Here is a 16,134-nt window from a genome sequence, read left to right as displayed (position 1 = left end):
TACTATTATCATTAAATTGGCGTAAAAGAAAGTCATGTGATGCACACATCAGCTCGTTTTCATCTGTGATCTAACATTGCAGTGACAAAAATTAAAAGAAACAAAAATACAACATCTAGGGAGGGTGTCATTGCGTTCATCTTCTCCCTTAACTTGACCAAAGGTTGCTTAAAACTGTATTTTGCAGACTTAACATCAAAAAATAGCAGTGGAAAATCCTAGACCTCTTATTTGCGTTCAATGACTACACTTGATGTCCCGACCTTATGATTTATGTGCTCATAGTATCTGCTCTTCCACTTTGAGTGAGCAAAAAAAGCATTTTAAGTGCTGATAATCCTAGTTTGTTGTGAGCCAATAGAGAAAAAGCTGTTTTACAAAAATTCATATTTTGTTACAAATAATCAGCAATTAAGAAGTTGGCTTTAGTTCTATGATAATTTTTGTAAATATTGTCATACTAGTACCAGATTTGGCATCTCATTTTAGTTGCTGGTAGTCATGGCACCTATAAGGGGGGGGGGGAATAGGGGTATGACAGCAACCAGAGAAGGGACCCAAAATTAAACAAAAGTGGGTTTTCAACATATTTTTATGAATTGTTAAAAGTTTTACAAAACTGGTAGGAGCCCATGACAGGATCTTGCAAAGAGGACCTGTAATAAATGTGAGATCCATGTGCCAAGTTGGCCACAAAAAGCTTGCCAATGTGTCACCAAGTGGTCTCCAAATACTGTTTTTGAGCTATGTGAGGTACCCACTAGACACATACATATGTTAAAATAAACTCATCTAATTTTGAGGGTTTGTCAAAATGGATTGAAAAAAGCTGTGAAGGAAATCTGTACAGGGACACTACCACCATATATAAAATACTACTTTCAAGGTTAAAACTTTCCAAGAAATGGAAAAGAATTGAACAAACATTTCATAAGTTGAACCCGACCATGACTGCGGACTTTCGCTGGTGAGCTAAATTTACTGTAGCTACCAGTTTGTTGGCACTCTCTGCTTCAATGAGATGACATCTGCCTCCAACTCTTTTTCACAGTTCCAGAATGATGAGTCTATAACAAAAACGAAACTGCAGTCTCTTAGTGTGGTAATTGGGTTGTCATTATATTGCATGCATGAACTTTGTTAGGCTGTAGATCAAGTCTTATATTGAAGCTATGTTTTCCCCTAAATGCATAGATCTGATTTTCTTTTTTATACTGAATATTTTGGGTGAAATTAAATTTTACATATAGTATGGTCAACTATAATTTCTAAATTACCTTAAAAGGAATATCTCTGTAATATCTATAACAAGAATTTGTGCTTACAGCAACAAAATTTGACATACATCAAATTCTAAATCTGAATTAACACTTTTTTCTAATTTTAAAAATTTAATCTGGATTTAAAAAGAAAAATATTGTTTCTTTTTTTTTTTTTGACTGTTTTTTTTTATTTGCCTAATTTTAACAATCTCCTATCCTCCTGCATAGTCCTCAGAAGATATTGAAAATCCCTTATGCAAAACTGTTACTCTATAGAAATTTGATTGTTCAACATTGTTTATCAGATTTTGGAAAAGGAAAAAAAAAAATTTTTTTTGTGAACACATTGAAATTAAAAGTTATACTTCTTTGGTGGGTTAAAGCTAATATACAGTAGTTTGCAACATTGTTTCTGATGGCAATTTATGGGAAATTTAAATTTATTCAATTTTTTTTTGGTAGTAGAATCAGTAACAACACTATTTGCTAGAAAAATGAAATTCCCTTTGTTTATTCTGGCAGTATATGCAAGAGTCATCTAGTGAAAAGTGAGTATTTAACACAATTTTGCATTTTTATAACATTTTGGCTGCATTCTTGCAACCTGCTACTGAAATTTTTGTTAAAGTAATTGCTCGAATATACATTATTTTTGTCTTAACTCTTTTATTGGACATTAAAATTCATTGAAATCACATTACATTTGGTTAGAGTCTTAACAGTTTGTATTCCAAGTTATTGATAGTTTCTCAATTGATTCGCAATTGTGGATGATGTATTTGGAAACTATATTGATAGAAGCCAGGGTTTTGATTGTACATTGGACTTTGTTGAAAAGGAGCTATTTGTTGTTGGGAAAGGAATTGAGGAGAAAGAGTAGGCATTTGGCTTGCTTGATAGGTTTGTTGAGATGGAAGTGGGGCTTGGGCATGTTGATGGAAGCCTGAGTTTTGATTATAAATTGGACTTTGCTGCAAGGGAACTGCTTGCTGCTGTGAAGTGAATTGAGAAGGAGCAGTTGTCTTTTGGCTTGCTTGATAGGTTTGTTGAGATGGCAGTGGAGCTTGAGGGTAAATCATGAAATACTGTTGTGAGTAAGGCTGTCTTATCTGCATTGGCACCTGGATAAAAGGATTAAATGCTGGAATCGGTGACTGTTGTTGTGATTGTTGAAATGTTTGAAGTTGTGCTTGAACTTGTGGTACAAATTGATTCCTCGAGTAAGATTGTTGAATGTTTTGTCCATTCTGTGCGCTTGCTGTGATTGGGCTTTGAACTTGAGCTATGGGTTGGATTACAGGGTTGGAAGATTTTATTCTTTGACCATATTGTGTTGTTAGAGTTGATGGTTGAACTGAAGGCTTGTTTTCAGCAGTTGAAGAAAATAGGCCACTTTGTGCTTGTGGATTTTGTGCAATTGATGTGTATTCAACTCCTGTAAAACATGAAAAACATGAAATTTCAATAAAATTCTACACTCAAAAATACAATTGGAAAAGTAGTGGACATAGGTCGAAGGTCAGGTTTTAAAAATACCATTACTTGAAGAAATAATCATCAATTTTTTTTGGGGGAACTTAAATGTGCTTTTAAAAATTTACTGTTTAATTATACTATTTTTACCTGATGAATGTATGTGCTGCTGCTGTATTGGAGCTGTTTTGGTATTCATTTGGGGAGTCTTTGAAACACTTGGTGTGGCTTCACATTCCTGTGGAAGAAAAAGATTTATAGTACTGGGAGACCTGTGTAAGTTGACCACTTGCGGTGCACTACTTAAGTGGTCAACCTATAGAGGATGATTCATATGATATAAGACTAATTCTGTACCTGAAAAAAAGTGTTCAACTTAGACAGGTAGTCAACTTTACAGGTTTTAAAAAGTTACCTTATAATACTTTCAAAAACATCTTAATAATATTCCTGGATTAAGAAAAGTACAAGTTTTGAATGGTAACAAAAGTTTTCATTTTAAAGCATAATTAAGTAACTTTTGCAGATAGCACTTAGTATGTACAAAATTTAACTGCATAAGTTATTTTCATATGATTTTTTCTTCAATGCACAGCACCTCAAAGAAGAATCAATCAAAACTTCTTATTTTATGATGTTTTTCAAAGAAGTGCAGCTAAATTGTTGATATATATATATATATATATATATATATATATATATATATATATATATATATATAATCTCTCAGATTCAACTTTAACTTATGATTTTTTATTTTTTTATTCTTGAATTTCTCTTATGTAAGCAAGCTATGGGAATCCATCGAAACCAAAAAAGAATGGATATACATTTCTAATACCTAATAACATGCAAAAACTAAATAAATATTTTTCACCTTGTAAGCACCTAAAACTTCTGCTGATACATTTTTTGCTGGTAGTCCAGTTTTTTCAATGACACAATCTTTAATGTAAAATACTTCCTGTAAAATACATGAAATGGAAAAAAAAAGATAAATAAATAGAGACATTTGATTTAAAAAATCAAAAATAACAATTTATTCCTTATTTTGGTAATTAATTGTAAATGTTTTACATACATACAGATGTTTCTGAAAGAGAGAGAGATAATGCTTCTCAAAGGTTTCATACGGCAATGTGATAAAAATCTAAAAAAAGATTTTGTTTTGATAATTTTCTTAGGCAGACTTCTTATGGGAAACATAGTTATAGAACTTTTTTAAATGAAAGTTAATGAGGTCTCCTATTTTCGTTTCAGGAATCAAAGTTATTTAATAGTTCCTTTTAAAGTCTGTGGATTTGATTTGAGATCGCCTTTTGTTCTTCGATAGCTCAAAATTACGAGTCTTTTTTTTTTTTTTTTTGAAGCTGGACACTTTTGATAGTTGATGTCTTCAATTTTTGTGAAAAATTCAGGATGTGTTAGTGGTACTATGATAAGAATAAGTGAAGTTTCTTTTTCTAAAAAACTGATTTGTTTGTCCGTCAGTAGGGCTCAAAGTTTAAGGTCGTGTAAAAAAATATCTAAATATATGATTGCTTTGCTTCAAAAGCAATGAGTGATCCAAGCCAATTCTTTTAAATGTGGATACTACTTGATACTAGGTACATGCTGGAATACATACTTTGGTGGCTCACTCATGGCTTTCAGGGCAAAGGTCAATTGAAACTGCTACTTTTAAATATTTTTTGCCTTGTTTAGGCCCGGATATCTGCTAAAGCCGTGAGTAACCCTCGGAAATTAGTATATTATTTATTACTCATCACAGTATAGTACTAAGAAAAATATAAAATGACTTCAGTAATTAAACGGTCTCAAAGTCGATGATTTTTAAAAAATGCCCAAGTTTAGAGGTCAATAACTTTCATCGCGACAGGTCAACAACTTAGGGACACAGCTGTAATTACAGTCCGAGTGGTGTAGTTTAAGATCCAGGTTAGAAACCTATGGCAACTAGTCAACTTCTTTAATTACGCGGTCTCAAAGTTGATAATTTAAAACAAAAAGAATCACAGCTTTAGGCCAATTGCTCTAAAACGCCTGAGTCAATACCTTTCAGCAAGAGCTGTAATTATGCTCTACGTGGTGTAGTTTTAGACTCATGTCAGAAAACCATGAGATCTAATCATCTTATTTAGTTAAACGGTCTCAATAATGCCACAGAAATATAAGTTCATTGCTCAAAGGCGGATTTAGGCTGTGAATACTGGGGGTGCAACAATACAGGGGATCAAGGGGGGGATGCAGCGCTGCCAAAGGCGACTAAAGCTACTATTTTGACGACAAAATCGACTATTTCAGTCAAAATATGGGCAAAAGTGACTATTGTAAAACACGGTGACTATTTTAGTAAGTGACTAAAATAGGTAAAAAAATTTTTTTATCCTTTTTTCTCCTGGGAGAAAAAAATTGGAAAAAAAGAAATAGAAAATCGCTTTCATGTCTACCCCCTAAGTTACCAGGGGAAAAAAAAAAATTTACCGCGTTTATTTTTTGAAAACATTCGTTTTAAAAAATGGAAAAATTAAATGAAAATATCATTCATGACCAGAAAAGGGATGTTTATATTTTTGCATAAAGAAAGTTTCGTTTTTTCCCGATAGCGATTTTCGTAAATTTATCGTTTTTGTGAGTGCGATTTAGTTTTTGAAATCGCGATTTCTGAAAAAAGTTTGGTTCCACCACTACTTTTTATAACTGTTTTATTGTTTTTAATTTCTTGCATTTGTATTATATATTCATTTTTTTAAAAAGCAAGAGCAAATTTTCTTTCGATTGGAAATATCACGAATCGAGCTCTTTAATATAGAGTCAGTCTAAAACTGTTTACATTGTCTTTAAATAACAGTTATACAATGAGAAATTACTCTAGAATGTGTCAGTACTGCTTTCTCTAGCGTTTTTCAGGGTTGGGCTCAAGTTTGGAAAATGTTTTTAAAGTTTTCCTTTTCAAAGGTTGTTTAGAGAAAATTTTCCCCATGTAAGTCTTTCCCACTTCATGGCATTAATATAATAAAAATGCTATTTTAAAAAAAAAGGGAGACTATTTTAGAAGCTATTTTCTGTATTTGGTAACAATTTTGGAGACTTTTTTCATATTAAAGCCAACTAAAGCAACTACTTTTAGCAGTGGAACTCAGTGTCAGTCTTGCGAGAGGAGGGGGGGGGGGGGGGGTCTTCTTTCAGAAATTTTTAAAATTTTACAATGAAAATGTTAGTTTTTAGTTAATTTTTGATTCATTTTATTGCACTGTTTAGTAGAATGATGTGTAAGGACTTTATATTGTTTTTGAGGAAGTATGTTACAATAGTCATATTTTTTGACTTTATTAGCCATGGTTGTTTCGAAGAAAAATAAAATTGTAATGCTTTACCAATATATACCCAATTGCAGAGTATAAAATTGTTATATAGTGTAACACTGAAGATTAATTAAAAGAATGTTTTTATTTGATTTACGTAATTATTATTATTATTATTTTTTTTAAATGGAGAAATACTTCTTAATTCTCGTGGAGCAATTTCTCTCGCACTGGCGATGTGTGATGACCTGGTCACACAATAAGCTGCCTCTTATTTTATTTTTGGGTTTGCTTTCAAGTAAATTAACTTGCATTGTAGCTGTGAAAAAATATAAGTTGTTTTACAAAATTCCTGAGAAGAAATATATTTTCTCCTGATAAAATATATTTCATTTAAATTTCCTTTGAAAATTGAACCAAAAATGTTGGGGGTGCGGCGCACCCCTTGGCACCCCCGTAAATCCCCCTATGTCATTGCTTGAGGCACCTGGGGCCTTGCCCCTTATCCTCTAGTGTGCGATGTTGATAGTTCCCCGGTTGGGGGTGTGGCTTTATTTTGACGCAGAAGAAGATGGTTGCGTTGATGGTCTCAATAATGATGATTTCAGCATAAAAGAGCGTTTTTTCACGAGTTTGTGCTACTCAAAATCTTATGAGCTCAAACTCGCACAAATACTAGAAAAAATCAACAGCCTTTTGTACTTTAATCTCCCAAAATTTCATTCTTCCAGTGTTATAAAATTTTCTGTAATTTTGACCACAACATGGCATCTCTTCTCACAAAGCTGATCCGCCAATTTGGAGCACTATATTTTGGAGATCCTAGATCCTCAGGATTCGGATCTCGGAAGCTGAAAACTAGCATCAGGTTAGGTTTCAAAGACATTTCAACGCCTCTATAAAATTTCATCCCATTCGGGGATGATCGAGCAGGGACACTTTGAAAAATCAGGTCAGTTGACTTGGAATCACTTTGATTAAACACAATGCACATTTCACCTGCATCTTTTGTTATTGTTTAACAAGCCTGTGTGTGTGTGTGTGTGTGTTTTTGACGTTATATTTATATTTTTACTTTTGAGCCTTATTTAGTAAGTTTGTTTATTTATAAAAGTTTATTACTAAGAAGTGTATATGCAAATTCTACTGTAATTATGAACTCAATCTCTAACCCAACTGCAATCCTCTTCCTAAAATATAGTTGAAAATAAATGATTTATGATCATTATAAAGTCAAAAATAACAAAAGATGCATGTGAATTGTCACAATGTTATATCATGGTGATTCCACGTCAACTGAAATAAATTTCTCAATTGCCCCTGCTCGATTATCCCCGAATGGGATGAAATTTATAGAGGTGTACAGATGGCTTTGAAACTAACCTATGCAAATTTTCAGCTTCCCCGATCCAAATCCTGAGGATCTCCAAAATATAGTGCTCCAAAATGGCGGATCAGCTTTGTGAGAAGAATTGCCATGTTGTGGTCAAGGTTACAGAAAATTTTATACGATTGGAAGCATGAAACTTTGGGAGTTTAAAGTACATTTGACTATTGATTCGTTCTAATATTTATGTGAGTTTAAGCTCATAAGATTTTGGGTAGCACTCATATAAACTCGTGAAAAAACGCTGTTTTATACTGAAATCATCATTTTTGAGACGGCTTAATTAAGTAAAATGATTAGGTCTCATTGGTTTTCTGACATGAGTCTAAAACTGCATCACGTAGAGCAGAGAATTACAGCTTATTTTGCTCAAAGTTATTGACTCAGGCGTTTTCGAGTAATTGACCTAAAACTGATTGTTTTTGTTTAAATTATCAACTTTGAGACCGCGTAGTTAAAAAAGTTAATTAGTTGCCATGGCTTTCTAACCTGTAACTTAAACTACCCCATTCGGACTATAACTACAGCTGTGTCCCAAAGTTGTTGACCCGTCGCGATGAAAGTTATTGACCTCTAAACTTGGGCATTTAAAAAAAATCATCGACTTTGAGACCGTTTAACTACTAAAGTCAAGCGATCAAAGAAAGCTATTTTATATTTTCCTTAGTACTATACTGTGGTGAGTAGTAAATAATATACTTATTTCCGAGAGTTACTTACGGATTTAGCAGATATCCGGTCCTAAACAAGACAAAAAAAGTAGCAGTTTCAATTGACCTTTGCCCTCAAAGCTATGAGTGAGCCACCAAAATATTTATGCTTGCATGTACCTAGTATCATGTGGTATCCTTATTTAAAAGAATTGGCTTTGTTCACTCATTTTCAACAGCACGGTTCAAACACTTGATGGTTTATTGAAATTTTTTAACTTTTCAATTTACAAAGTTTGAGCAGAACAACGTCTGTCGGGTCCTCTAGTATCTTATATAACTATCAAGTACAATGTTTTAGTGCAGGATCCGTATTAAAGTTTGTTTTGATTGTAACTCGTGGACGTGAAGCGATATATATTTTTAAAAATCTTTACTTACCACTGAGTTGCAATCCATGTCTTAAATATCTTGAGTAACTGTTGATATAATTTACTGTCAGTTTTTACTTGGAACTATCTAAAGAAACATCTTCAGTAACTGTTGATATATTTTAATTTCAATACTTACTTTAAACTATTCAAACCGGTGAAATTACATTTTTCGTGTCTTTAAGCCGCGTTCGCAACACACTTTTCGACCCGGTAAATCCCCGCTCTGACTCTGCAAAAAACCGATCGAAAAATTCCCCGCTTCCATATAAAAAGAGGTTTTCCATTGTACCAGACACGAAGTAGGAAGAAGGAGAGAAATGTCCTACGGTTTGCCAGTGTAATAAAAGTGGCAACGATTGTTCACTTTTTCCAGAGAGCGCTGTCGGCGAGCCGCTCCCGACAATTGCAGCAGATCAATGTAAATGATGCTAAGTTTCTCACTTTTTTAGAGGCAGCTATTAAAGCAAAAATAGAAAAAAAAGTACTGGAAATTGGTTGTAATAAGGGGCCAATATAGTGGACAATGTACGGCTTTCTTCTACAGGAAGTTTGAACAATATTTTGATGGAAAAATTAATTTTATTTTTCATCACCAACTTGCCGAATTCGTCTGCTATTAATATTGCGCTCTGGGATGTTTTATTTTTTACGAGTTGGAATGTTTCTATTCCTGTACATAATTGACGAAATGAGAATATAGTAGAATTAATTACGTAAATACTTTTTTTTAATTAGTTGTAAATTACGTGACATGTTTCGAGAACTAATTAAAGCGAAATAATTTTTGCTTTCACGACCTTTAACAGATAAAAATAAATGTTAACGTTCTATTTACTTTACTACAAGGTGATACTGATTACAATAATTTTATTCATGTATTTACTCACTGCCTAGACATAATTGTTATCATTGTTTTTTTATTATTATTGCATTTTTTTTACAACCAAATCGAAAAAAAATTCTGAAACCTTTTTCATTTAAAAATACATGTACAATAAGAGTAAATTGTAATTTTCGAAAACTTGATTAATTTCAACAGAAAACCCCAGAACTATCTCAAAAACGCGTTCCAAGGTATAATTTTTTGAATGAATAAGGTTTCTCGATTTTTTTTCCATTTGGTTGTCGAAAAAAACTGCTTTCACTCCCAGAAGTCAACAGGAGGAGAAAAATTCCACATACTCGTATACCCCGCAAATAACCGAAATGTGAAAAGCAGGTTTTTTCCGGGGTCGAAAGTGTCCATGGAAACGGCCCTTTTTTAAACTAAAAGATTCGTGAAAAGATATTTTCCCGTTGGATTATTCGTGATGATTGAAATTTCACGTTTAATACATTGTATCTTATGGACCACCCTTTTCTGCAATTACTAAAAGATAAAGAAATTCCTGGTTCATCACAAATTAACTGGCAGCAACAGGGCCCGATTAAGATTCCAGGGGTGATTGTGTTCCGGTATTTTACTGAATTTCTGGTATTTTCGGACGTATTTCCGATATTTTTATGTCCAAAAATACCGGAATTATGTTTTTTTTTTGTTATGCTTTTATCTCCCTACCTCCGCAATTTTTTTAAATTATATAATACTCATCAAATATACCTGCAAGAGCCTTAAGATGAACACCTATCCCTTAAGATGGACAAATAAATGTCAAGATAATTTGTATAACGCCAGCTCAAAAGTAACTTTATAACCCATTAAAAATTTAATCACATGTACACACAATATTTTAACTCAGAACTATTTAATACTATGGCAAAGGTGCACTTAAGTAGTAGGGGGCCAAAGATTACCCCCCCCCCACGGTCTCGCTTTGAAACTTTCAGGTATTTTTTGATGAACTCACAATCACCCCTGTAAAATATCAAGGGACATATCGTCAAATAAGGACCCCCCTTGTCGTCAAAACTTAATCTTAGTCATTCGCTAATAGTACAGTAAAAATAGGGGTCGGACCCAAACATCCAAAAAAAAAAAGCTAAACCTGGTGCAAATTGTTTATTACCCTCCCAATAAGAACAGGTAAAAAGTCCCACCCCATTGTGCGTCGGGTTTTTGAATGGGGGGCATCTAAAAATTGCCGTTTTGGGTATTTTTCCAGAATTTTTAGAGTAAATTTAAAGTGAGAATATTATGTTATACTAAATTTAAAAGCATGAAATTAAAGGTGTTTGACCCCCAAGAGGGATGACATAACCCACCAATGCTACAGAGCCCCCCTATCCCCGTAAAACGAAGCAGTACCCCCGAACCCCCCTCCATACATTTCATATGGAAACATTATTTCATGCTAAGTTAAAGTTAGAAATCGAGTGCGTCCATCCTCCAAGATCGATGGTGCACCTCAAAGCTACAGCATCCCCCCCTTCCGTCAAATAAAATAAATCCTCACCCCCCCCCCTTTTATTTCAAGTAGAAGTATTATTCCATGCAAATCTAAAATGCATTAAATCAGGACTGTCCACCCCATAAGAACATAGCTCATCTCCCAAAACAAAATTATATACTAAAATATTATCCTCCCCCCCCCACCCTCTCTGATGGTGCACATTCGATTAAATAACCAGAAAATTACGCTGACCTGTTTTTTGCTTTCAAATGATTTCTCCTAATCTTGTAACAAAAAGTCAAGATGTTTTTTGGAATCTAGATCCTCAGCAAAATCGTTATTGTTGCAGCTATGTCTAACACAGTTTGAGCATATAATTGAGCACTTCAGTCCATTTTCAGACTTTTCAAACATTCACTATATCCAATGAACCCTTCAGAGCAAGCACAAGATTTGAGACGCAGAAAGTCTTCTAGAGCAGAAGGCTTGGCTGTTGTAACAGGACGCAGATTATATTTCTGTGTTGCTTTCTTTGCACCCATCAAAAATGACACAAGCTTTCTCATACTTACAAGTTACCTATACACTGCATTGCTGGAATATTTCCTTGAAGTTTACAGATCATTACCAAAAATATGACCAAGCAGATATCTTCCATTTATTACATATGAGACAGTGAGAAGCAAAGGGATGTAAGTGGCAAAATTAAAAATTTGGAGATAACCAGTACAAATGGTTGGTGAACCTCTCCTCTATCTTGAGGCAAGAGATGGTACTAGTAGACCTGGTAATTGCTTCTATACAGCATGATTTAGAAAAGAAAATCAGTGAAAGCCTACCTAGGATGTTATCTTTAAACGAGTTTTATTCAAAACTTGAAAATGTCCACTTGCATCCCTTTGCTTCTCACTGCCTCATACATGACACCAGCTGTTCGTTCTGTGATGGTGGATGAACCTTTTGCTTCAGATAATAGCACTTTAACAATACAAGATTTCTTTCCTTCTGAAACCAGATTCATCGAATACTGATGGAGGATCAGCGCATAACTCGTACCAGAAGTTTTTAACAATTTGTTATTCCATCTTTAATGTTCATACCATTCGGTGTAAAAAATGGTTTGGGCTTACACATCTTTACAGATAGTAACTACTCTCGCAACAGAAGCTAAAGACATAACTGTTTACCTCCTTTGCAAAGAAATGCCACAAAATTGTTTGCCTTCAATATCCTTTGTACCCGTACGTTAAAGGTCTCATCGCAACTCATCTTATCATCAGCGAGCAATACCATTACCAACTTGAGAGGGAAGAAACTTCTGGGGGCTTTTGAGACGGATTGTGATTTCCAAAATGGGAGACAAAAAGGTGTAAATATTTAGCATTCTATTGTTGTATTGCTCATTGCTCTCATCAAGACTTGTTCTATCGTTGAATCACTACAGATTCTAGACCACCTGAATTTGTCACTGCGTTAGATCGTTGGATAGCTGATGTTTTAGCTGATGTTTGATGTGATCAAATTTTTTTTTTATCGCATAATGTACTCAAAAGTTTGAGATAGTGTTGCAAGTATATGTCTGCATATTTAGCATAATTCACATAACCAGCTGCGTAAAAGAGAGGTAGCTCGGTGTTTGTCAATGAGAACCCCCACCGACTTAGGGGGTGCAGAATTGCAACATTGCCCGTCTCACTATTGGCAATTTTGATTTGTCCCCCCTTACGGTGATGGCAAAAGATTGTAGAAAAGTTGAAGTAAGTTAATCAAGAAGTAGGGAAACATTGGTCAATTTGGACTCTTTTTAAGCTGCACAGGAATTTTGTTTTCCAGCGCTCTAAACAGTTTAATAACTCCAATCACAAATAATTTGGTTACTGAGCTCGCTTAGATCTTTTAGAATTATCATTCTGACATTACCATATCATTGTGTGGCATTTTGTGCTTCTGAAAAATTTGAATCGGGGAAATTTTTTCGTGAACTTCACTGCAACAGTTCATTTTAGAATTTAAATTCAGGGTCCCCCCCCCCAAAAAAGCGATGGCGCACCCCTTAATTGTGACGGAGTATCCATCCAGAATAAAAGCCCTCAAAAAAGAAAGAAATACCCCTTGAAAAAACTGCCTTAAAAATTTCAATGACGCAAAGCTGATCCATGAGCCCCCCCCCCCATCCCCCCCCCGCTTGTGCACCCCTCTGTTAATTAGAATTTTTTAACGGGAGAGTTTATTATTTTACTATTATAGAGTGATTTCTGCGACTTTTGAGTATTTTTTTAAGTAATAGAAATTATTTTTATTTAAATAGAGGATTATTTCGTCCCCCCCCCCTTCCCCCCAAAACCCGACGCGCAAAGTGCTGGGACTTTTTACCCCTTCTTGCTGGAAGGGTAAGAAGTAATTTGCAACAGGTTTCACTTTTTTTTTTGGATGTTTGGGTTTGGCCATTTTTTGGCCTAATTTTACTGTACTATAACACAATTTTAATTATTTTGGGGCCCCTAAACAGCGGGGACCCTAGGCTGCAGCCTAGTTGGCCTATTCAGTAATCAGTTCCTGGATAGCAGTACAGATGAAAAACAAAATAACCTGAGCATCTTCTGTTGAGTAGCAGAATGAAACTTGACTCTTAAGGGGCTCTTCATTAATGCAGTGCCTTGCTTCATGCTAATAATCAACGATAGATGTAGAAATACATTGCAATATGGAAGTGACCACACGCTTGATGCAGTGGCGTCGTTACCAGGAGACAGTCCGCCCCGGGTCTGGGATGTGACACCCAAAGTGGAATTTCATTCTTTTGAAAAACATATTTAATTCAGAAAATGTTCCCCAATATTTTAAATAACGCCGAACCTCTTCAATCCCTAACATTCTGAAGACCCAAGTCTAGAACGTCTTTTATGATTATGTATTAGAAAAAATTTTTCGTGGTGGGCCCTCGAACCTCTCCTCCCCGCAACATCACCAAAGTTTGTCGAGAACTGCATTTTAAGAGGTACAATTTCGAAGAATTTCTGGAGGACTTCCCCGTAACCTCCTTTTCCCTAACACACATAGAAATTGTATGAATTTCATGGTTTTTTTTTTTATAAAACATAAAAAACTTTTACTTTTTTTTTTTTTTTTGCGTTTGTAAGGGGGGTGGGCGTGACACCACAAATTATTGCCCCGGGTGTCACCCATGGTACGTACGCCACTGCTTGGTGTTTTATGGAACCTGGACTGTTGTAGAGTAAAACACGAATCTTTAAACTACCTTTTTAACCCCTACACAGAAAGGAAGGGGCTTATAAGTTGGACGTGTCTGTGTATCTGTGTGTCTGTCTGTGGCACTCTAGCGCCTAAACGTATGGACCGATTTTGAAAAACTTTTTTTTTCGAAAGAAGAGTTGATCGAGAGTGTTCTTAGGTAGGTTGCATCTTTAAATGACATTAATTTACAAAGATATTAATTAAAAACCTCTGAAAGGTTTTTTGCGATTTTTGTTGTGTGAAAACATAGTTAAAATTTTTTTGAATTTAATACCAAAACAAAGAGAATTTGTTTCCGCATCTGATAGAATATGTTTGGAACCTTCATGTTTCATAGAATTCGAATTATAACGTTTTTTAAAGCAGATTTTCATAACGGCTAAGCCTTTATTCACGCGGTTGATAACCGAAATCATTGTTGGCCGATAATGAATGATTTAAAATTTTTATCTGTTGCCAGTTTTTATTTAATAGCAAATAAAATACTTGACATTGATTTTTAATAATGTAAGGCTTTTAAAAATATTTTTAATTTTCCCTCTTGATTCTACAGTTGCGACTCAGTCGGGGTTTTTAAAAATTTTCAATTTTGTCGTTGCTTGTTTAATGCAGCACCCTGCGTCATATTATAGTCACGTTAGATGCAGTGTTGCCAAGTAAACAAGTCTGGTGTAATCGCTTGTCGAGTCGCCCCCCATTTATTTCTGTCCCCCCCTGGCCCGGTTCTGTAGTAGGAAAAAGATATTTGTGGGAACTCTCCTTGGAGTTTGGAGGAACTCTCCAAACACGAAAAGGAGGTTTGAAATCAATTTGCATTATTTTTTTTTCAATAAAAAACCAACTATTTCGTGGGGGGGGGGGGACTGCAGCACTGTCCTTGCCAGATTTTGCCACGAGTAGCCTCCTTCCATTTTTGTCAAGCTTAGAAACAGGTGCATGAAAATAAGTTTTAATCTCACTTGTTCATCTTGGGTGCATTCTCTCTCTGTCTCGGGCCTCTGCTGCTATATTCCTTTATATTCCTGTGTGTGGGATATGTTTATCCTTATAGAAACTCGATAATTAGTGTCAACTACGGCTGTGGGCTGTCATGCGACGATATCTTCTTTATTAGTACATTTCACTGTTCCTCTCATGCTGCAGTCCTTGAGACCCCATCTTTGGTGGCTTTCTTAGTTTTATTCATATGTAATAACATTAAACTTGTATTATTAGCATAATAACTCTTATTTTCTTTGTGTTATCTATATATCATGTTTTTTTTTTTTTAGTTTGCAATTTCATTGACGTAAGTGTAAACACATATTAACAGATTTTGAGGTCAAGACACCTTTATGCTTCCTGGTGAAAAGTACGTTCGCATAGTTTGTCCTTAGCTCTACGAATCCAAATTTACAGTATATCGTACCCCAAAACTTTGCTTACTTTAAGCCTTTTTGTAAAATTAACATCGCCAATTAGAAAGGAGAAAAAACAAGTAAATAATAAACAAATCCATATTTTGCTCATTTACTGCAAGGACGTAAAGTAAATAAGGAAAACCTGATAAATAGTGGGAGCATTATATCAAAACAAAAATCAATATATAAAACTTCACTTACAGGAATAACACCTTTACCTTCCCAGACACTTTTGCATCGATAATTGATGATATCAGCTGAAGTACGAACATTTTGACCCAAACTGTTTGTGCAGTCCACCCAGCTTGTCAAGTACTATATTGAAAAAAAAAATCATATTCAGAGAGAAAGAGAGCAATTAGTAAACAGAAATGATATTGTAACTATTCCTAGCAGAGAATGACTAGACAAGGTTAGAAGCAAAAAATTTCTTGATAATTTTGCAATATGATTCTTGCTCACATCCATTTGCACGGCTGAGATATTTTTACCCGCAGCCTGACCACCGATGAGATGGAAAGGCGGAAATGGATGCATCTATTAGTTTTCAGGGATGCCAGCTTTTGCAGATGCGCGTTGGCTTCTAAATCAAGCAGTCACATTGAAATTATCGAAGCAACTGCATCAAATTTTTACTT

The 16,134-nt window shown here is 34.7% G+C and overlaps 1 protein-coding gene across 3 annotated transcripts in view; it reads right to left on the bottom strand.

Annotated features, from left to right (window-relative positions):
• Positions 1–1,986: 1,986 nt before the first annotated feature.
• Positions 1,987–16,134, bottom strand: part of LOC129220396 (uncharacterized) — a 267,279-nt gene continuing 253,131 nt past the window's right edge. For 2 of the 3 annotated variants that reach the window (XM_054854810.1, XM_054854809.1), the window contains exons 3-6: positions 15,698–15,811; positions 3,613–3,699; positions 2,886–2,973; positions 1,987–2,697 (exon numbers count right to left, since the gene is read on the bottom strand). In XM_054854810.1, the coding sequence (XP_054710785.1) occupies positions 2,012–2,697; positions 2,886–2,973; positions 3,613–3,699; positions 15,698–15,811 (975 nt within the window). In that variant the 3' untranslated portion in view covers positions 1,987–2,011. Of the gene's footprint in view, positions 2,698–2,885; positions 2,974–3,612; positions 3,700–8,518; positions 8,552–15,697; positions 15,812–16,134 lie in introns of those variants that run through there. The other variant, XM_054854811.1, reaches the window with a different exon arrangement.

Source organism: Uloborus diversus, chromosome 4, assembly GCF_026930045.1.
Source record: "Uloborus diversus isolate 005 chromosome 4, Udiv.v.3.1, whole genome shotgun sequence".
Lineage (NCBI taxonomy): Eukaryota > Metazoa > Arthropoda > Arachnida > Araneae > Uloboridae > Uloborus > Uloborus diversus.
The sequence above is the reverse complement of the archived record's forward strand: the minus strand, read 5'-3'. Positions and strand labels throughout refer to the sequence as shown.